This window comes from Xenopus tropicalis, chromosome 3 (genome assembly GCF_000004195.4).
Source record: "Xenopus tropicalis strain Nigerian chromosome 3, UCB_Xtro_10.0, whole genome shotgun sequence".
NCBI classification, from domain to species: Eukaryota; Metazoa; Chordata; class Amphibia; order Anura; family Pipidae; genus Xenopus; species Xenopus tropicalis.
Window position 1 is genome coordinate 87,560,478 of NC_030679.2, and position 23,829 is coordinate 87,584,306.

At 38.5% G+C, this 23,829-nt stretch overlaps 1 protein-coding gene across 1 annotated transcript in view; it reads right to left on the bottom strand.

Moving 5' to 3' along the window:
• The window catches only part of kcp (kielin/chordin-like protein), a 68,106-nt gene that overhangs the window by 11,886 nt on the left and 32,391 nt on the right, over positions 1-23,829 (bottom strand). Inside the window, exons 20-41 of the mRNA XM_002931862.5 lie at positions 22,657-22,756; positions 22,323-22,408; positions 20,993-21,086; positions 20,455-20,607; positions 20,197-20,303; positions 19,932-20,025; positions 19,103-19,276; positions 18,118-18,200; positions 17,586-17,679; positions 16,618-16,800; positions 16,146-16,316; positions 15,450-15,626; positions 14,782-14,867; positions 14,353-14,443; positions 13,671-13,753; positions 12,815-12,988; positions 10,169-10,348; positions 9,415-9,685; positions 3,288-3,370; positions 2,248-2,341; positions 913-1,086; positions 222-304 (exon numbers count right to left, since the gene is read on the bottom strand). Coding sequence (XP_002931908.3) covers positions 222-304; positions 913-1,086; positions 2,248-2,341; positions 3,288-3,370; positions 9,415-9,685; positions 10,169-10,348; positions 12,815-12,988; positions 13,671-13,753; positions 14,353-14,443; positions 14,782-14,867; positions 15,450-15,626; positions 16,146-16,316; positions 16,618-16,800; positions 17,586-17,679; positions 18,118-18,200; positions 19,103-19,276; positions 19,932-20,025; positions 20,197-20,303; positions 20,455-20,607; positions 20,993-21,086; positions 22,323-22,408; positions 22,657-22,756 — 2,835 coding nt within the window. The remainder of the gene's footprint in view (positions 1-221; positions 305-912; positions 1,087-2,247; positions 2,342-3,287; positions 3,371-9,414; positions 9,686-10,168; positions 10,349-12,814; positions 12,989-13,670; positions 13,754-14,352; positions 14,444-14,781; positions 14,868-15,449; positions 15,627-16,145; positions 16,317-16,617; positions 16,801-17,585; positions 17,680-18,117; positions 18,201-19,102; positions 19,277-19,931; positions 20,026-20,196; positions 20,304-20,454; positions 20,608-20,992; positions 21,087-22,322; positions 22,409-22,656; positions 22,757-23,829) is intronic.

Below are 23,829 nucleotides of genomic sequence, written 5' to 3' on the forward strand. Positions count from 1 at the left end.
ACTGACGTCACCCGTACACACGGGGCGCAACCAATGACAGGGCCCGGATTTTTTTTTTTGAAAGTAAAAATTGCGGCCCTGCCTACGGCACACCAGGCAACATCTCGCGGCACACTAGAACAGCGGTTGAAAAACGCTGGTCTAACAAACTGATAAACACCATGTACAAATGTATATTCCTGCAGAACGTGTAAGGAATATTTTCTTTTTACATTACTTACCTCACAAGTACAAATCTCACATGGGTCCTTAGATGGATGGTAACTCTCTCCAGGAAGATATACTTTATTACTGGAAATACAATCTGTAAAACAGCACCAATAATGACATTATGCTTCTGGCACACAGCATCTAAAACAGCACTAGAGTCCTATTCACTGGATACCGGTCAGTGTAAGTGAATCCAGCTAAAGCCTTGTTTCTTGAACTTAAGCTACAACTTCCCATACTCTAACCCTTGACTTTATATTAAGGAAGGCAGAGAAAACCTTAAGTTAATAGGGAACTAAAAACTCTTAAATTGTCAGCAGGTCAAGGCTGGTGTTAGTTTCAGGATTCCTTCATGTCCAAGCACACAATTCATCAAAGCAGGCATTGACACTCGCTCCAAGATTCTAAGCAGTGTGTATAGGTGCAAGTACCTTTGTGAATTGCAACTAACTTAATTTTGCTTCTGTTTTAGCAATATGCACTTTGTAAATGACCTAATGTTGCAGCAGCATGGGTTAGTATAACAATATGGCAATGGGATGGTGACAAAATGGAGTCATTTTTGCTGATGTGCATTCACTTTCAGGAGTTATGAGGAGAAAGCATCACAGTAAATGGATTGAAAATAATGAACTGTTGAAAAACAAACACTGTCTCTGTTAGGATAATAAAATGATAGAATACCAGACTACCCTGCATTACCTGCACACACTGGACAACACTCCCCTGGAACTGTGATCTGATTGGTGCAGGAATTAATACACTGCAGCTTGGAGCATGTGGTCACTCCATCCACACACATGCAAGACATACAGGGATCTGAGCTGGACAGCCAATTACTGTTGTCTTTGTACTCTCGACCATTATATATGCACCCTGTAAAACAATGTAGTTGGTCACAAACTATACAATAAATAGGTAGTTTGCCCTTCATACAAGGGGCAGGATTTAGAATAAAAAATTCTATATAAATAATCATGTATATAATCATCATAAACTACACATGCTCCTGTGTGAGTACAGTGGAGGAAATCAGAGTTAACGGTACATACTGTATTTGCTAGGGATGCATCGAACCCAGTTTTTCGGATTTGCCCAAATCCATTTTAAGGGATTCAAATATCGAACTGAATCCTAATTAGCATACGCTATATCAGATTTGGAAGGGTTAAATGTTGGCGCACGTGCAGCGCCCACTGAAAATTTTTCCACTTCCGTGTTCATGCGGCGACATTAAACCATATGCTAATTAGGATTCGGTTCGGCCAGGACCGTGTATTCGCCTGAATCCGAACCCTGACGAAAAAGGTGGAATCCTGGCTGAATACCGAATCCTGGATTCGGTGCATCCCTAATATTTGCACTGTGGGGCAAGATTAAAACAAAGGAAAGGGATCTTTCATTTAAGCAGGGGGCCATAGTGATAACACAAAGTCAAGTTGCATGCAATGAAGGCTAATAATACCAGTAGCTGGGGTCCCATAAACCTCCCTTTATAACTAGAACCTTATAACTAGGCCTCTCTTACATGGGTATGGAATTGACAATGGACATTTGTCAGTAGAGCCTGGAGGGTATTGGTTATGCCACTGACCAAATCCCACTGTAACCTGGGACGTTAATTCATTACTTCAGTGGGATGCAGAAACAAATCAAATTACATGCTTCTATTTGCATTGGGGTGTTGGCACTCTGACACATAAAGATTTCGAAGTGTAAAATGCATCCCTGCACCACTAAAAAGTCAAAAGCATGGCAACCCCTCAGACTCGCTCCAGCTTTAAGTTTTATTACAAGTGGGTTAGAGTGTGGGGTTAAGGATACAATACTCAATAGGGGGCCTTTGCAATTAGCATGGGATCACAGGGGTCACTTCTCTAATAGGAAAACATTTATCCATTTCATTTTGCATCCAAGCTCATGTGCCCGTGTCTTGGCTTATTAAGTGGTATAAGGGTTATTTAATGCATATAAAAGGCTTGTTGCACTTTCTAAGTTTGCTTACTGACTTTTTACTGAACTGCAGGCTTTACTTACCCCTGCAACGAGGGCAGCATGCTCCAGGGTCTGTCACTTGCTGGGTGCATGGAAGAGGCGGGCATTGAGGAGGCTCACAAACCACATTACCATTCTAGAGGGCAAATGATCATTTAAATTAGATATTTGATATAAAGTGCCAAATTTGAAATAAAAAAACTGAAGAAAAGCTCATATAATAAAGGGGGTATCAAGTAAAAAGACGCAACTGGTACAAGAGCCATGAGTGTAGTTGTTCTCCACAGAAACAGGGTAAAAATTCTACATGCATTTTTCAATTTCATTGGGAGCTCTTCCACTGTTCTCCCCAGGGCTTAAGCACAAGCACTATGTGAATTTTGTACCCCACCAAGAGACCCCATATGTAACTGACTCTTTAAGAATAAAAATAAAGCAAAACACAGATATATTGCATTTATTCAGCTATGTTCAAATCTCTTGGTTTTAGCACTTTTAACACTCTAGAAAAGTTCCAGTTGTTACTGTTCACATTTTTCACCATTTTTTCTAGTTCTGCTTTCTGTATATAACATGAAAAGTAATTTCATTTTACAGCCTAAACAAAGCATTTATTCTGTGCAAGCTACAATATATAGGTTACAAGCAGAGTCTTTAGACGTCATGCAGGGCAAAAGTGTAGATAACATCCATTCACTTGCAGTTCACAGGCTCACTTGCATCCAGGCAATATGGAGAGCAGCTGTGATCTGCAGCCTTGTTCTGGTCATACCCCTTGCACATCTGGCACAAAAAGCAGAGGTCTCTTACACAAGGAAACCCTGTACTTGCCTTAAGCGGCAAGTAGAAGCATGGTGCAGCTTGGGCATAAAACATGGAATCTGCTACTGTTTTTTGAACATGGCACCTTATCCCCATTAGTAAATAAGCCATTTTATCTGTTACTAATCATGTCCAGAGCACCCCATACGTTATAAGGACAATAGTCTGTAATATGGTTCAATAAATGTATTCCTTATGTTCAATATTTTTCCAGTTTCCAGTTTTATCTCTGAATACAAATCAGATATCTAAGAACTTACAGTGCATGTACATTTTAGGCATAAATCTGTAACGGGCACCCAGTGTGCATCCTCACTATACTCCTTTCCTTGGTATCGACAAACTAGAAAAAAAGAGAATAGGAAACATCAAATTATATATAGATTTTTTATTTTGAGAAGCTGATTCAAAGAGAAGCAGATTCAAAACTTAAAAAACTTTGAATAGCTTATCACACACCTAACAATTTTCAGTCTCTTCTGTGTTAGATAAATGGTCTTCTGCCCATTAAGACTCATATCGCATGCGCAAAAAGACGCACTATCGCAATGTGTTATTTACCTCGCATTGCGTTAATTCGTGCGTAGAAATAATACTAATGCATGATTCCCAAACACATATGAAGCGTTAAACTCACAAAATATCGCAGTAGTCTGTGTGAAGATTAACACCTACTTGGGGCAGACGGTACTTAAAGAAAATTGTGGTTCGTGAGCTTTTGGCAACACAACATGGACTTTGCAGTGGGATTTTTTCAAGTATGTGTTGGCCCTAGAGTGATGTAGCCTCCAGTTTTCAGGGAAATGGTAATTTTCAGAACAGTAGTTTTCCAAAAGTAATGGTTACGTGCGTAAAATCGTGCGCTAATATAGCACGCCGTGAAATATATTGCGCGCAGTGGGAAATAACGCAAGCGGCAGGAAATAACGAAAGAAAAACGCTCATCGCAAGTTAAATAACGCAAAGAACATCACATCTTAATTATGACGTCTGTCCTTTTAGTGAATCGAGCGTTAAGTCGCAAAAAATAAGAAGCGATAAAATTTTTAATGCATGCTATAAATAGTGCTCATTTTATCGCCCTTTAGTGAATCGGCCCCATATACTCTTTCACTTTGTAAATTAGGACCTTGAGCCTTTGTATGGAAAAGCACAAATATGATATTCATTTCTATGTTTCTAAAAATATCCCCAAACAGAGAAAAGACTATAAATGACAGAAAAAATTACTTAGTGTTGGAAATAAACAATTTTACAACAGCTTCCTGTAAATCATAAAACAGTATTCTTTATTGCGTTGCTCCACAGAAATGCCATGGCAAATATTTTAACTGCCTGCTTTTACCCTACATGGAGAACTAATAGGCAGAAGAAGAGGTACTATCATTTGTTCCTTTTTGTGCAACCCTTATTGGAAAGCAGTTGAAATTTTAATTCAATAACTTTAGCCCTATTTTAAGAAAAAAAAAAAAAAAAACTTCCTCTGTTCCTCCATAATCTGGCATTAAGTCAGTGTTTGTGCACTGAAAGAAACCAGAGTTGAGAGATTATTTTACAAGTGAAACATATCCTTTTCAAACTAATGAATTCCATATGGCCTGGGTAGTTTAGACAAGGAGCTGAACATCTTTCTGCATTATGAATGGTAGTGTATTTTCGTATCTAATCATTTCACACTGGTAGTTGTAGCAAAGTTCTTGTTTCATTATAATTACTGCCACTGAAAAATGCAGCATTTAAAAGGGATTATTCAAATTACAAAAAAACTAAAAGGCACTGAACTAAAAAAGGCAGGACCTAGCTATAAACCATTGCTGCTTGTAGTAACTTTCCTGTCAAAGGCCTCCTCTGAAGAGCCCACAATGTCTAACGTCTAACTTGTAATGCATATAGCATCTACAGATGCCATGTTGTGAAGAGCCCATGAAGCACAAACTTTCCTAGTGGAGTGTGCTTTGACTTGGAAGGAGGTTTCTCTACCCATGGACCTATGAGCTTTTTGAATAGCTGTGACTATCCATCCTGCTTAGGAGTGTTTTTAAAAACTAAAAGGGCATCTGAACTTCTAACCTCAGCAGTCCTATAGAGGCAGAAATTTAGTGCCCTTACTGCATCAAAGTATGCAGTTGCTGTTCACGATGGTTAGCTGGCTTTGGACAGAAGGCAGAATGATCTCCTGATTCAGGAGAAAGTCTGGTGTGACCTTGAGATCTTGATGAAATATTGTCCAAGGACGCTGATGAGCCAAAGCTGCTAGATCTGACACTCTCCTGGCTGAACATATTGTGAGGAGGAAGGCTACCTTCCAGGACAGGAATTTAAGATCAACTGAGCCTAAAAGTTTAAATGGGGCTCTTTAAAGAGCTCTGAGTACTAAAATAAGGTCCCAAGAAGGAATGGGGTCTCTCCTAGTTGGCCAGAGCTTGAGGAGACCTTGAAAAAAACAAGCTTACTTTTGGTAAGTGGGCCCATTGTTTGTAGAAGAGAGCTTAGAGTTCCGATACCTGAACTTTTAGCACTGAGGTGCTCAAACCTTTATCAACTCCTTCCTGCAGGAAATATGATCCAGATTCAGGATATGAGTGGACAGGCAGGATCTCCAGCATATACCATTGCTTTGGCTCCAGTTGATAAAAAGTTTCCACACTCTATGATATGATGTGGATATGGATAGTGTACAGACTACTTGATCAAGTTGTCAAATTCAGCATATGTATGTGTTCTGCATGGGCAGGGCCCTACAAGAGAAGATCTCGAATTAACAGAAGAGGCCACAGTTGCGCTGCTGACATCAGTATCAGATCTGCTAACCACATCCTGCACAGCCAACATGGCACTATGAGAACCTCCACTCCACATCCATTCCTTCTCCCTTGTGATCTTGTAACTTTGCTAGGAATCGGGGCAACTGAAAGTTGAATCTCAATGCCATGACATCCAAGCAAGGGAGGCCCCATGTGTTGATAATTTGTTAAAAGATTGCTGGTTGAGGTGCCACTCCCCCAGCTCCAATGTGGTATGACTCCCAGTTCTGGATCCCTGGAATGAATACTGTCGGTATGAGGACTTGGTGCGTCTATGCCCATGACATTATTTTGAATAATTCCCAAAGTGACCTTGGGATACTATTGCCAGTGAAGACGGAATAGTAAACAACTCTCAGTTCCAGGGCGTTAATATGAAGCTTGAGATCTTGTTGTGTCCATGTTTCCTGGCATACTTGGGGAAGCCAAGTCGCCCCCCTAGCATACAGGGCTTGTATCTGTTGTGACTACCTCTTGGAACGTGTGGTCCCAGAATCTGCCCCATGTAACAATGGGATGATGAGTCCACCATGTGAGACTTGTTACTGTGGCAGGTGAGAGGTTGATTATTTGTATGAATCTTGATGATCCTTGTTCCAGCCTCTCAGAAACTCTCACTGAATTGGGACTGAAATGGAATTTTGTTTAAGAATATTGTGTGCTGAGGCCTGAGATTGAGTGCTGAAGTTGTGAGCAGTCTGCTGCAGGGTAAGAGCCTTTTGGAAGGGAAGGAAAACTTTTCTGTCCACTGCATACCTAAAAATTTTAGGAACTGAGTTTAGTAGTACTGAGTGGGCTTTAGTAGGCTCTTTTTGTAATTGATTAGCCAGCCATGGCATTGTAGTGTTGACAAGCCCTCTTTTGTGTGAGATACAGCATCTTCTTCACTTCTGATGATCTACAGTATCTAGTAGAATTAAGTCTAAAAAATGGTGATTGAAAACTTTCGGATCGTACGTAAGAAATTTTTGCACTGAAACGTATTGGCGATCAGAAATTTTCATATCCAACGATTGTAAATGGTGCAAAACCTTCGACTTTGAAACTTCAATGCATGCTTTGTGAAGCTTTCCATAGGACTCAATGGCACTCTGCAGCTCTTGGCCAAAAGAAAGTCACAATACTGAAGCTTGACTGTAATCGTTGCAACAAATACGATTTTGTTGCACAAATTGTCGCAAAGTACGAAAAAGTTGCAGAAATTAATGAAAAAAATCACAGGACATATACACAGTTCTGAAAGTTTGAAAAAATACGATTTTTTCTAATCGTAACCAATTATACATTGATAAATGGGCTCCTATAGGGTTGATTCACTAAAGTGAGATAAAATGAGCGCTATTTATAGCATGCGTTAAAAATGTTATTGCGTCGTATTTTTCGCGTCTTAACGCACGATTCACTAAAAGGATACTTGCGTTAATTTAGAAGCGATGCTGTTTGCGTTATTTAAGTCGCAAAGACTATTTTTGTGCGGTATTTGACGCAACGTGTGCTAATTATCGCAGCACGCTACTTATCACGCGCACGCCATATTAACCATACACACCATTACGTTCGTAAAACTATTTTTTCTGAAAATGACCATTTCCCTGCAAACTGGAGGCTGCATCACTCTAGGGCCAACACATACTTGAATAAATCACACTGCAAAGTCCATATTGTGTTGCCAAAAGCTCATGAACTGTACTTTTCTATAATTACCGCCTGCCCCAAATAGGTGTTAATTTTCGCACAGACTAATGCAATATTTTGCGCATCTAAGTGTTTGTGAATCATGCCTTAGTATTATTTCTGCGCGGTAATTAACGCAATGCGTTAAAATGAACACTTTTGGCGAATTGAACATTTTTTTCGCGTCAATTTTAACGCAAAAAAGCATGCAATAAGCGTTATTGTTGCACTTTAGTGAATCAACCCCAATATGTTTTAAGCTTCACATGCCCTTTATCAAGTGTGATAAATTGATAAAGGGCTTGTGAAGTTTGAAACATGTAGTGCAATAAATCACACTTTTGCAGTTTAACCCAGTCCTCTCTCCCTACTACTACTTTTACTACTGGTTGATAACCGTCATTCTTTTTTGATACCAGGAAGAGGTTTGAGCAAAAACAGTGAAAACTGAACTCTTGAGGTACTGTGGTTATTACTCTGATTTTTAGTAGGCCTTGGGTGATAGCGACAAGAGCTTGAAGTTTGGTAGATCAGAAGGTAAGGAGGTTGTTATGAATCTGTGTTCCAGCAGTTTTTTTGCAGAATGGAATGCTGCAGCTAGTGTTTAAGATGTTTAACATCCAAGTGTCTGTTATAGTATGTTGCCAGTTGTTGGGTTCTGGCGCTCTACTGCCGTCTGCTGTTAAAGGACCATGCTCTGTGATGGTTGTTGCATCTATTCTTTCCTGGGGCATTTCCCTTGTGGCAGAAAGGCACCTTTGCCGTCAGTGACTTTTGAGATCATTTGTATCAGCTCCTGGTCTGGGTCTCCTAATCGCAGCATTGCTGTTAGAAGCAGGAGGTCACTGCTGAGAAGCGTGATGATTATTGATGCATTATTGATTAAGATGCATATCTGGTAAAAAGAGATGCTCAACTTCAAGTGCAAAGTTACTGCAGGGTGCTTGATGTTTTCAAGTTCGCCTGTGAGACATGCCAGGGGCTTCTCCCCATCTTTAATATTTTCTGCTCTATCGAAGGAGCACACACATTAGGCTCAACTTAATGAAATCAGGGTCATCCGAGGGGTCCTCTGATACCAGGAGCACTCACTGAGGGGCTCTAACTATTACAACATTCCACCAAGAAATGCTGAGTATAACACAGATAGAGGGACTCTACCTGTTAAGCTAGAACAGCAAAGATAAACCGGTGGGAGCATACTGCAAGGAGCAACTTCACCAGAAAAAAAGAGGTGGGAGCACACACAGAGGGGCTCTACCTGTATGGAGCAAGTTCACCAGATAGCACAAGTGAAAGCATGCGCAGAGGGGCTCCACCATGGTTTACAGGAGTGCTCTAACAAGTAAAGTAATGAAGTGTCTTCTGAGCATTCAGCTGGACTGGAGTCATTATGTTCATGCAAATGAAAGGAATAAATAAAAAATAAAATGTGAAATAAAAATTCTCAGAGAGAGGAGAACCTGCTGCCTCCAAGGCAGGACAAACTGAAAAAAATGGGGGAAGAGATGGAGACACGAGAAAGAAAGGGATTGGAGAAAGACTTTTCAGTTTGTCCTGCCTCCAGAGAGGAACAACATAAATCCAGTCCACCTGCACTGACAGGTAGGGCCAAGTGAGAAAATAAAAAGTTCAGCAATCACCAGTTTTACTGATGAGTAACAATTTTTATGAAAATAACAGGGTTATTGAAAGTCTAGTTTTGTTAAAAGATGAATTACTACAGAATCAAGTCAAATGTTAATTTTACCACTGCTTCCGTTGTGTCCTGTACTTTGCACATGCAACCAATTTATCACAGCAGGCTGAATGGGCACATTGACACTACGCATAAGTCATAAGTAGAATGTACCTCTGTGAACAGAATCACAACAGATTTAGTTTGCACTAATGATTGTATGCTATGTACCTGGGCACTCCCTGCAGCATTGTTCTGGCTTGGTTATTGGGTTTGCACAGGAAACATAAGGACACACCACATGGGTACAAGTGACAGTGCCATCCAGACACACACATCGTTGGCATGGGTCAGACGTCGAGGTGAAAGTCTCATGGTTAGCATATTCTTGGTTCTCATAGAAACAGCGATCACAGACAGGACAGCATGAGGATGCTGGGGAAGGTACAGGATGACTGCATTCTTGGGAACAGCGAACCCGCTGACAAGTCACCATTTCATTCTACAGTATAGTGGAAAAAAATGTATGTAGTATAATTAAGTGATTTATAATTGATTTACTTTACAGGTAATGGCATGCTGGATGATTTCTAGCATTGTGCCACCCCAGTATTTTCTTGCCCAGTGGGGGGGGATTAAAACACAAGAAACTGTTCACCCTTCTTTCCAATTAAATGGGAATAACCTGTATGCATCTGGTACTGTCAAATAACAGGTAAGTATCACTCTAAAATGTAGGACCTTGTTTTATCTCTCAATCACCATGAATGTTGGCATTATCTAGAGTACTATGCCCTTTCCACACAGTGAAAACTGCTGGTGTGCCAATAATATCTAGGCTTATCATTAGATCAATTAAGTTACCATTAGTTTAACTTTCCTCACGGTAACATGGCTGTATGAACAATAAATAAAAGAAAAAGCCTGCAACTAATGTCACTGTTATCAGTGTACTCCAAACTTTTGTAGCTGATGATAAACTTACCTGGCATAAACACTTGGTACAAATATCTCCTGAAGGGTGGAAAGTGTCTCCATTCTGATAGACACGCCCATTGTGCTTACAAATGCCTGTGCAGCGAGGGCAGCACTCCCCTGGGGGAGTTATGGGGTACAGACAGGATATACGAGGACATGGCACAGAAATACAAGTCACCTCTCCATTCTGCAAGACATACAAAGAACCCAAAAAAGTTTAAACCAATAATCCACTTTAAGATTAAACTATATGAGTGAGATCGTTTTTTGCATAAAACTATAAAGTAGGTTCTTTGAAAAACATGAAACTTAGGCCGTTAGCAAAAAATGCAAGAAAAAGATTAATAAATAACAGCAATAATTATTTTGTATTAAAAGGACATCTGCAGCTAAAAGAAAAAAATTCCAGCATACACCATATCACGTTAAAAGAGTCACATAAACAATAGGAAAAAAACCCAAAGACATTATAAGCATGACCGTACACAAATAACAGGCCCCAAAGGCATCTGTTTCAACTAAGAGGAAGTATGGGTCACTTACTACCTGAGTTATGGGCTAGAATCCTCCTATGCAAGCAGATGCCTTCTCATCCCATTAACCCTGAACTAGGCACAACTGAGGGGAAAGATCAGAATTATAGGAAAGTCATCTCCCATAGACTCCATTTTATTCAAATAATTCAAATTTTAATCTCTGTAATAAAACAGCGCCTTGTACTTCATCCCAATTAATACATCCTTACTGGGTGCAAAACAATTCTATATAATTAGTGTTTATATGTTTTTTTCAGTAGACTAAGGAGCACATTTACTAAAATCTGATTTTTGGGGGGCTTAAAACACAATATGGTAAAAATTTGGAGTAACCATGATAATTTCTGATGTTCTAAAATGTCCCGAAAATGCTTCAGTCCTATGCAAATATCATCATCATAATCACAATATTTTCGTACTGAAAAGTTCGTTAAGCCACGAAAACCTTTCTTGCTTTGATGCCTTCCATGTCTAGCTTTGGAAGCCTTCCATAGGACTCAATGGTTCTCGACAGATTAAACGTGGCGAAAAGATAGTCTAGGGGAAAGTTTAACAAAAGCTTTAAAGAATTCCGTAATGTTCGTAGTTTTTATGCAAAATGCGTGTTTTTTTAACGAAAACCGCAAAAAAGTCGTGGAATTTTAACGAATGTTTCGCATACATTCTGAAATGCTCTATAAGTTAGAAAAAAAGATGAATTTATCTCTGGAAAATTATGGAAAAACCACTAAAACATCATCTGTTTTTCAAACAAGTCCTAAAAGTAGATGAAGAAAACCTAGTTAAACAAATGAAATACAGATTATTATATTTGGTCATGTATTTATTGAAAAAAAATATCCAATAACATATCTGTGTGTGGCAAAAGTAAGTTAATCCTTCGGATTATCATATAATGAAGGTGAAATCAGAGTCTGGTGTTTTCGGTCAATGAGATGACAATTAGGTGTGAGTGAGAGACCATATTTTATTTAAAGAACTTGAATCTTGAGTTGTTGATGCCCATAAAGCTGGAAGTGGTTACAAGACTATCTCTAAAGAGTTTACACTGTGTACAAAAGGAGGAAATCAAGACCCTTGTCATCTTACACAAAAGTGGTCAGCCATCTAAGATAACTGCAAGGCATCTAATAGTCCAAGGTCCAAAGGGTAACTTCTAAGTAACTGAAGGCCTGTCTCACATTGGAAAATGTTGATGTTTATGAGTCCATCATCAGGAGGACACTGAACAGCAATGGTGTGTATAGCAGGGTAGCAAGGAGAAAACTACTGCTCTCCCCCAAAAATATTGCTGATTGTCTACAGTTAAGCTAAAGCTAAAGATCATGTGGACAAACCAGAAGGATAATGGAAGAATGTTTTGTGGATGGATGAAGCCAAAATAGACCTTTTTTGCTTAAATGAGGAGCATTGCATTTAGAGAAAAAAACACTGCATTCCAGCATAAGAACCTTATCCCAGCTGTGTAACATGGTGGTGGGTGTGTTCGCGTTTGCGCTTGTTTTGATGCATCTGGGCCTGGACAATTGCCCAAGATATCTGTCTATGAACTAAATCTCCAAGTCCTGACCTTAATTTAATTGAAATGTTGTGGAAAGACCTAAAGCAAGAGGTTCATGTGAAACCACCAACATCCAAGAACTGAAGTTGTTCTGTATGGAGGAATGGGCAAAAATCCCTCAGAGTCGATGTGCAGGACTGATCAGTAGTTACTGCAAATGTTTAGTTGCAGTTATTGCTGGACAAGGGGGTCACACCAAATACTAAGAGCATAATTCACTTGCTTTAGTGACACACGGACATGTTATTGGATCTTTTTTTTCAACAAATACACAATCAAATATAATAATTATAGGTTAATTTGTTTAACTAGGTATTTTTCATCTTTTAGGACATGTTTGACAATCAGATAATGTTTTAGGTCACATTCATATAAAAATATAGAACATTTAAATGGTTCACAGACTTTCAAACACCACTGTATAATAGGTGTTACAATAATTGCTTTTTTTATCTGATATCATTCAGCTATATTCCAAATTCTTTTATTTGTCACTTTCTCTCTCACATTCTCTTGCTTTATTAAAATGTATGCACTCTATATCTTATATTCTTACTCTGCAAGTACAGTGATTACATTCATCCTCAGGATCTAGGAAGCTTTCTCCATTGGTACAGTCTCTTCCACTGTAATTGCACCCATCACACACTGGACACATGCAAGGATCTTCAGCAGGATGCGGGCAGGTCACCTGATCACAGGGCCGAGGACCACAGGTCACATGACCCCTCTTGAAATTGGATAAATGGGAAAGTGCAAAAAATATGGTCAGATAAAAAGCGGAGCACATAAACTGCAACACAGTATCACTATCTTTGAAACTTGTGTACTATTTTAAACCACCATGTCACCTAACTTTTTCTGTGACTATTTTGCATTAATTGCATCATGTGTCTAATGTAGCTAATGTACCTAACATGTACTTGGTCTGATATATTATGAAGCTGTGGCTTTATACACTTGCCATTTATTTTATAAATACAGTATCAATGCTCAATGGAATAACACAACATAATAAATAGGGATGCACCGAATCCCGGATTCGGTTTGGGATTTGGGGTGAATCCAGGCTTTTTTTTGAAGGATTCGGTTTCAGCCGAATCCAAGGTCCCAGGCGAACTGAATCAGAATTAGCATAAATTAGAATATGCTAATTTGCATTCGGAGAGGGTTAAATGGTCAGGGGGAAAAAAATGTCGCCTAACCCCTTCTGATCCTATTTAGCATATGCTAATAAGGATTCAGATTCGGTTTGGGATTTGGCAGAATCTGTCAGGGTGGGTTCAGGGGTTCGGTGCATCCCTAATAATAAAAAAAATCACATTATATAATATTATATAAACATAGGGCAGTGTTTGCTGAATGTTAGTAAGGGTTTATCTGCAGTTATTATTACATATTGGTTGGCTTACCATACAGCGGCATTGCTCACATGGACTCGGCGAAGATGTGAACACATCACCATCAATGTAGTTACGACCTTGAAAATGACAACCTAACAACAGGAAGACATAGCAACAGGCAAAACATAAATGTACTCTATATCCCAAATAACATAACATGAAACAAGGGATCTTAGCAAAATTACAGCATCACAGTTCCCATGATGTAACTTGAACACGCCACATACCATCCCACCCCAATAATAATCCCTCCCCCCCCCCCACTGTTAGCTCATCTGCAGCAGAAGGGGCAGAGATGGGGTACTATCATACAGCAGACAATTAGGAGGACCATTTGAGATTTCCAGTGATATTAACAACATAAATGACCATCTTAAAATAATACTGTTCCTCATATATATAGTGTATAATGTAGAGTAGCTAACAAAATATGTTAGCGAGAACAACCATATTATGTTATTCTTCCTGCATTACAATATATATCATGTTCCAAAACTCCTATATATATTGACAGTAAAGTTCAAAAGTCATTAACTCCTATTTACACACCTTGGTTTCCTACTAATGTCCAAGAATATAGATGGGTTTAAACAAAAAACACAGTCAGTCAGAAAACAAATTTTCCATTCTAAATTGACAAAGAAGACAATGGTTTAAAAAAATGGCATAACCATTAATATGTTTTACTCACCCTGGCATATGGGACAGTCACATGGTCCAGTGACAGGGTGTGGGCAGGAAGTGGGTCCACACAGTTTACGCACACATTGCACAGACCCTGTCTATAGAATGAACCAAAAGATATTTTAGATATTAGACAAGTGTGTTTTAGGGATAAACTTAATCCAAGATTCTGTCAGGATTTGGCATCCTCAGTGTTTAGCTGAACTGAATCCAAACCCTTAAAGTCATGTGACTTTAAAGTTCTGAGCAACCAAACAAGGCTATTTATTGTTAAGATATGATGCAAATGCTGTTTTGTTTTTTTTTATTTTCAAATACAGAAATTAGGGTTTATAGTTCATTTGGTGTTTGGCCAAATCTTTTTTTCCAAATCTGAGAGGGTGATATAAAAAATGCATGTGGTTTTACATGCCATGTGACCAAACAAAAAACTTACCCTGCATGTACATTCTGAACAAAGTGGGTTAGAAGGGTCAGGAACGCTTTGACCATTTATCAGTGCATCTCCATTATATGAACATCCTGTGAATAGAGAAACGTCAGATGGAGTCATGAATGAATGGAAAAAATACTAAAGCCAAAAAGATTTAAGATTTAGAGACAAAAGGGCAAATGGAAAAGGAGCACACTGTGCTCTTGAGAATGAAGTCAATAAAATATGCAGTAAAACATGTTTTTCATTCAACAGCAACTCACCTTCCCCTTTAAGGTAGAATAATAGGCCAGTCCCCCTTATAGCTCATAACCAGGTTTCAGATATATACACTCATGCTTTCATTAGCCATAGTTCCAAGAAGTGAGAAAAAGTTATCACCCCAAATTGTTCCCCCCAGCTTTTTGGAGTATCACACTAACAGACCCTCATTCAGCCTTTTTTTCTGTAACCTTACATTGTACAAAATGCTACACTCTACACTAGATTTTTTGCACTTCCTCATGCTAATTTGTACAAAGTAGGGTACATATTCAGTTCAGGATTCATGAAACATTTGTATTTAGGCAAATCCATATTAAGTAGGATTCAGTGTGTCCCTAAAAACAACTTGCTTAGAGCAAAAGCTGACCCTTACACACCCCTGACCCATGCCCTTGACCATTACTCACCATCACAGACAGGGCAACATTTTCCAGGTGGAGTACTTGGGTGTGTGCAGCCAGCTTTATAACATGGTTTTTTACTGCAGGTCACAAATCCATCAGCACATACACACCGGCTACAGGAATCCTGGGGAGATGAAAACTCCTGGCCGTTCAAGTACACCTCACCCAAGTACTGACAGTCTGTAGAGGTTAAAAAATACATACACTTTTACTAGGTTCACAGTGAATATACACGCACCTACTAAGACCGATACAATAGACATGACATCTGTTGTTTTATACAATGCAGCCATGCTTATTTGCCTAAAGATTTGTGTCCCCCTCCCCTGATTTGTTCCTTCATCTTTAAAAATTGTGGTTTACACAAAACAGTATTGTGCAAAGTTTACGTTCTATGGGCAGCTCTTCCCTTTAAAGCTTACTATATATTTCTTAAGGGTGCTTGAGGTAAGCAAACATTAATTAACTTAGTTAAGTCCATAAACAGCTCACATGGTTTCCCAGAGGTTACTTCAGGTTAAGGAACATTAATTAACTTGCCGAAGTCAAAAAGTTGACAAATGAATACATTACCAGGATCCCTAAGTCACATTCACTGCAAATACATTCACTGCAAGTCTTTCACAGCACTAGAAAACATTTTGATCTCTTATACTAGTGGGTTCGGTTTTGTAAAACCAGAAAAAAAATATGTATTACCTTGACACTCTTTGCAACATTGCCCAGGGGCTGGGAAAGGGCAGCTGAGAACAGGACAGGTTTTAGGTTGGCATTTTACACTGCCTTCCCAGCAAACACACACCGAGCAAGGGTCTGAAGGCTGTGGAAACTGTTCACCATTAGCCAACTCCTTCCCAGACATGAGACATCCTAAGAAATGTAAATCAGTCCATCAGAACCATATGTTCACTACTGACTAACAACACATCTTCAGTAGTTTAAGACATTAAAAGGCACAATCATAAGAATAACAGAAGTCACAAAATTGTTACATGAACAAGGTCATATTGAATTCTGAAGTTACATTTAATACCCTTTATGAGTGGTTAAAAACAAATGAGCCATTTATAATAATATGAGTAGGTAATGAAAACTTCATGGAAGCAACATGACTTGTTTATCATACTAATTATAAGATAACAATGGTATTGGTCATCAGCAGTAGTATTACCATCACAGGAGCGACAGCAATCTCCTTGCAAAGGATGCGAACATGGTGTTGGGGCACACGGCTTTCGCTGACAGGTTACTGTGCCATTATTACAGATACAGTCACGGCATTTATCTGATGGGTCATAAAATCGCTGCATGTGCCTGTATGTGACCCCAGAATAAGGGCAATCAGCTGGTGGCACTGTGAAGATAGGAGCAGTCAATATTCTTGTTACTTTATTGCAGATTTATTATGAAGACATTAATACTTATAGTATTTAATACCCTTCATATAATTATTTATCATGTATCTGTATGCTTCAGCTGGCGATTTAACAATTCTAGGTGCTATAACTTTGGGGCTTTTCAGTAACTATGAAATAATTAATTTCCTAACCTAAAGAATATTAGTTTCTTAAAAATGTGTTTTCTTTTTAATAGATAACTACATTTCTTGTATATGGCTCAATAGGGAGCTTGGCATGTGTCAATATCTACAAGGTTTTACTGTATGCAGCCATATATATGATACAGTTATTATTGGACATACAGAATTTCACTCATTGAGTTATCTATAAGTCTATAAAAGCCTATGCATGTTTGCTGTTCGTTCAGAATTGTCTTTCTATACATTTCCCCTTCATGTGTTTCGCAATTATGACTTGTCTTACAAAGTAACATGCAATATCTCTGTGTTAAGGGGTCTGACTCCTTATCAGTAATATACTATGAAATTCTAAGCTCTAATGACAGGACTCTCTTTACGTCATGTATTGGTCAGTATATGTATGTAATCTATATCTGGATGTTTACACCCTTCTGTTGTACAAGATACTATTTTATTTCTTACAAATAAATGTTACATATTTGATCCCACCTATCTCTCTAAGCCTAGTTAATGTTGAATTACTACTTTAAAACAATCATGATTGTATCCTTTCCACCTGCCCTCTGTCATTTTATCTTTATATGTTTGTGACAATCTACCTGGGCACTGTGGGCAGCATTCTCCAGGCACTGGAAATGGTTCAGCACACAGCAAAGGGGGGCATCTCTGTGCTAGACACTGTACATTGCCATTCTGTTAAAAAAATAAAACATCAGAAAGGACTCTTGAAGGTTGGAGAGAAGGCAGATAATATTCCCAGTATATAGTAAGAGAAGGTTTTTACCAAAAAAGTCAGGTTCATTGGGAAAAACAAAAGTAACTTTGAATTGTAGAAATATTGATGCTTTCGACTAAAAGGTTCTCCTGACCATTTTATTTTTGTCAATCCAAAATCAGGTCATGGTACATCTGTAGTAATAAGTCAACTTAGCTAAACTTGCTATGTTTTTCTTGAAGACGTTTCGCCAGTCATCCAACTGGCTTTCTCAATTCTGAATTGGATGGAGAAAAGTCTTCAAGAAAAACACATCAAGTACAGTAGATTTGAGTTATTACTACAGATATGCAAGTTTATTATGTTTTTTTTGGTCGAATTGTACACATCCCGCTGTGGGTTAAAAAAATACTTACAATGCAGTGACATTGTCTGCACTTGTCTGTGAGGTGGGGGAAATCTGCCCCATTAGGATATTCCTTTCCAGCATAATTGCAGCCTGTTAAAAGATGAAAGGTGTATATAAAATATGATATAGCTAGACATAAGACTACAGCTAGGCAAACTGCCTCCTCTATGTAAAGATTCACCCCTCTTTTACAGATGCTGATTTCTCTTTCTCTTCTGTTCTCTACTTCCTTATCCATGCTTTTAATCACACCTATCTCTTTTTTCCTGGAAAGACTAGGGGGCTGATTTACTTACCCACGAACGGGTCGAAATGAGTCCGATTGCGTTTTTTTCGTAATGATCGGTATTTTGCGATTTTTTTCGTATTTTTTGCGATTTTTTCGGCTTCTTTACGAATTTTTCGTTACCAATACGATTTTTGCGTAAAAACGCGAGTTTATCGTAGCCATTACGAAAGTTGCGTAAAATCTTGCGATTTTTCGTAGCGTTAAAACTTGCGCAAAAAGTTGCGCTTTTTTCGTAGCGTTAAAACTTACGCGAAACTTCGCACCTTTTAAGTTTTAACGCTACAGAAAAATCGCAAAATTTTACGCAACTTTCGTAAAGGCTACGAAAAACTCGCGTTTTTACGCAAAAATCGTATTGGTAACGAAAAATTCGTAAAGACGCCGAAAAAATCGCAAAACATACGAAAAAGTCGCAAAATGTTCGTTTTCAAGTCGGAACTTTTCCAATTCGGGTCGGATTCGTGGGTAAGTAAATCAGCCCCTAGGTCTTTCTTTTGGCTGTTCGTTGCTGTCTTTTGACACTTTCATACTTTGTGTTTTACTTTCTCATACCTTGACTCAGCAACCCCTTTTAATAAAAACTACCTGCACTCTTTATATAGTTCCAGCTCTCCACTGCTCCTCAGTCAGTCCATTTGCTGGTAGTACATGCCACTTTTTCCAGCTCACCCATTTATTCTCAGTACCTTGTGCTTTCTCTCACCATTGCAATTATTTTGGCAGCAAGTGCCTGGTAGTGGGTAGGAGCAGAGGGCACCTGGGCATCCCCTATCTGTGCATGTCACATGTCCATCCCGACACCAACACTCTTGGCACTGATTAAGTGGATTGGAAAATTGCTCTCCTTCTAGGAAAACCTGATCCTGGTACCTGCAGTCTAAAAGAGGAGTAAACAATGTATATGATGTGACCATGGTGTTAGCTATATGACATAAAGCAAACATCAATGGGTGTGGCTACAAGATATATACTCATATACTACTCAAAGTTAGTTAAAACATATATTTATTTTAGTCCATTAAAAACAATAGCTTCCCCATGTATATAGCCTTACGCGTTTCATGCTTACCCATTGTAGCTGTATTACCCACTGTATTACCCACTGTTCATTACAAGGGGTTGTCTCTGTATACTACTCAATTTAGTTTATGCCCATATAAATTTAAGTTCTTGGGTTTCTTATTTTTGGTTTCCCATACATCAATGAGTGTGGCCAAACCCCTACGACCATATAAAAGTTTTGAAGTCGGAAATTGCCAGAATGCAAGGCTAAATATTACACACCTGCAACTGACCAGAAATAAACAGAGGTCTGCTGTGGTTCAGTATGCATGGCAGCTATGGCAACAGATAACCACAATTCTTCTCAAAATGCCATTGGCATGCAAAATTAAGCAACTGGCCTGTGTTATTAATCCTCTATTACGTCTGCAGTCTTTTAATTATCAAGTGTTGAAAGGGATGAAATATATATGCAAGGTGTATTTTAGCACATAATGAAATTTCTTTTTACTCTCTGTAAGTGACCTTACCTGGGCATTTGGCACAGCACTGCCCTGGGGTCCTTTCTGGTATAGTACACAGCACAGGTGGACAAACAATTGAAGAACACTGAACAGTGCCATCCTGGAGGTAAATCAGAATGCATATTGGTGAAATGCACAGAGTGCACAGACAGATGTCAGGGCAAACCATTGGGTGACTAACAATATAAATAATCAAGGCTATAGTTACTGCAAATTCTGGGGCCTTGCAGATCTAGTTTGCACGTCACCATACTGCAAACAGAAAAATCACCTTGCACTGGCAGTCCTGACATGGGTTGTCTGGGTCTGTGAAAATCTGCTCATTGCTGTACACTCTCTGGTTATAGGTGCAAGAGTCACATAATGGACAACATTCCCCTAGAAAAAGAAAAACTTTAAGATAAAGCTATACGACATATAATATGTGCTGCATAGGTAAGGCTAACCTCTTCTGCATAAGTAACACAGTACATCTGCACACATTTCCTTTCATACACTTCTGTTGCTGCTTTTGGTGATAATGCCATACCTTCTTTCTTAGTGGGGTGCAAACAGGTCACTGAAGGGCATTCACTGACTCCACAGATAGTGTCACCATTTCGGCAAGTGCAGCTGCTGCAAGGATTACCATTAAGTTCCCACTCAATTCCTTCTAAAAATTCTACGCCATCCTGCACACAAACTAAGAGTGGAGGAGATAAGGGAGAAAAAAAAACAAAGAAGGAAATGGACAAAAGAAATGAGGGAGAAGGAAGTAAGACAAAGCAAGAGAAGGAATGTAACAAAAGGGGGACATATTAATATTAAAGTACCTCATAAATAAGTTGGATCAAAGAAAGACATACAAAACACTTTATAAAAATGGGAGTTTAAAACTTAATATATAAGAATGCACTCACATTCTATTCATTCCTATGGGATTTTTAGAAGTGTATTTATCAAATGGTAAATGTGGTTGAGTTTTTATGTATCAAGCTCTAAATTCACATTTTAATAAATCTGCCCCTTACTGTAGATTAACAAAGAACAACAGCAACAATGCACAGAAAGCCTGGAGGAACTCTCACCTTTACATACAGGGCAACACTGCTCTGGATCCCTCACAGGGTTAGGGCAGAGAGCTGGGGGACAGGTCTCCTCTACACAACGCACATTTCCCTTCTGATTAAAGAAAGAAGAAGGCTGTCAGTAAAGCGTTTTCCATTTCCTAGTTTATTAATTTAAAGGAAAACAGCACATAGCACATCCCAGAACTTTACCTGATGAACTGAGACAAATATTTTCAGGCAACATAAAAGCTTATAAAGCATTTATACAAAAGACCATAGCAGTTCAAACAGATTTTATCCAGAAAATTTTTCCAGGTGAAATCTGACCACATCCCAGTACACAATGTAACTCAGGTCTAATTCTGTGAACAATTCTGATTGAACAAGTACTTACCTAATGACAGGTGTCATCATCCTGTAGTCACAAATCACCCATATGGTTAATTTAGACCAGCAGGTTTGAGGGGTCTAGACCTGATACATATATATTCATTTACTGTATATTTAGGAATGGGAATTTCAATATGCTTAAGGAAGCTACTGATCTATACAGTGTATATATATTGTTGTAAGGACGCTATTAATTGGGGTCTGGCCATCATAAAATACAAGCATGAATAGATGCAAAATACAGGTAAAATACTGCAAAATCACCTGTTTAAGTCTGCTAAAAAAAATGAATCTTGGGAGAAAGTTCATCTTTCAGCCGGTTAGCCATCCAGTACATACAGTAAAGCTAAAGTAATACTGGAGTAACAAAAAGGTAAATGTACTGCAATGGCCCAGTAAAAGCCCTGATCTCAATTCAGGTGATAAGTTGTGGGCGTTATTGCTTTAAGGTGTCTCTAAAAATATTACGGCTAACTACTTCAGCAAACAACATATTCAGTTTTTTTTCTTTTCATATAAACCAATGTATGTTATTTGTATTTCAGTACACAAAAGAACTGGTCATGGGGAGGGATACTTTTTCAAGACAAAAGCAACAACCCAGTTTGCTTTCATTTTCTAACTTTCAGTAGACTAATTAAAGATGAATTTCTGATTGCAACTGCACTGGTGCATTTTTGTGTTAGTAAATGAGCCCCCAACTCTTACACTTTTATAGCCCCCAACTCTTACACTTTTTATAGTGCAAAATGTTGTAGTCAGGCTAAACAACTATAAACAATATCTTTAGTACTAATGTATATAATATACTACAGTATTAATGTTTACTTTAAAAATTCTACTGTAATATGACCATGATTATATAAAAGTGCAGATACACTGAAACCATTTGGAAGCCAATGGACCTGAAAATAAAAGGCAACAGCAAATAAATGGAGAAGCATCTATGATTTCTCACCGCGCAGAAACACTTAAGGCATGGACCATGTCCCAGGGGTTGGAATGACTGTCGGTCTGTATACAAGATCCCCTCAAAGTCACAGACTGTTAAGAAACAAGATGGATATAAAAATATAATTGCTATAATTACCTTCATGCCAGTCCAAATATCTACATGCCCCAAAAGCCAATGCTTATATAATTTTCAACAAGTTTTTTCAGGGTGTTTTAACTTGATGATCATTTGTACAATCAAGTTTTTTTTTTTTACACTAGAACCACATTTAAAATCTAACAGTATTTCAGTTTTATCATCTTCTTTAGTTCTCTATATAACAAAATAAGACCCTTACCCTCACAACTTGGGCAGCACTGTCCTTTAGCTCTGCCTGGGTGACTGCACTGTGAAGGGGGACATTTCCTATCTAGGTGTTCACATGACACTTCTCCAGACTAGTACAGATAAAAATAAGAAAGCTGTAAAAAAGCAAATATGTTGTGGCATGCATTTCTTTAAAGCTCTTCTATTTGCAAAGATATACAAAACCATACAAACTTCAGACAAGGTTACGTTTTCATAATAGATTTAGAAGTAGAGAGTTGCACCATATACATCATAACTGAGAAAAGGAAAAAAGGTTTCTTGAGACATGACAGTTTATTGGCTAACTGATTTATATAAAATTCAAGCTTTTAATATCCTTATTATTTATATATATATTATACCTGACAAAAGGGTGTGATTTTTTTTTTAAAAAAAAAGCTTGCATATAGCCCTTGTAGTCATTGAGCACAACATAGAAAATGTCCTAAAAGTTTTTAAGCAAAACCTATATTCATGTGAGGTGATTAAAAACAGAATGCTTTAACATAAAACAAAACAGCCCATTCAGCAAAAGAGGTATGAGGTAAAAATCTTATTATGTGGCATTTCCAATAATGTCTGACAGTTATTGTTGGGTACTGTACAGACTGTACAGTACTGTCTTGTATTGCTCTGGATTCCACATATGTTACTATTTATACATGGTATATTTATTCGACTCCAACAATGATATGCTAAAGCAATATGTAAAAATATTTTACTAAAGTATTTTTCATGTGTGGTAATTTTCTTCTATATTTACCCTGGACTTTGTGCTGAACTGCAAACGCATTTACTTCCTGAGCCTCAGGAGGCTCTTTGAGTTATGTGGGGTCAGTTGCCCTTATCTGCATCCAGAATCTCTGCCTGTTTCCCTTCAGTCTCCACCAATCTTGTTAATCGCATGTGTTGCTGGCTTAGTAATTAATAGCCTTTATAAACCTGCTCCTGGCAACACCCGGTGCTCGATCATTGTTGCTGCTGAGCCTGATCTTGCCACATCCTGATTCTGCCATCTGTGATTCCTGACTCCTGTTTGCTGTGGTCCCTGCCTGATTCCTGCGTCCGTTCTCGTGTCCCCACCTGGTACCTTGTCTTTTGTGGATCTTCCTGGTTTGACCTTCCTTGACCTTGTTGCCAGCTGCCTGCCACTGACCTCAGC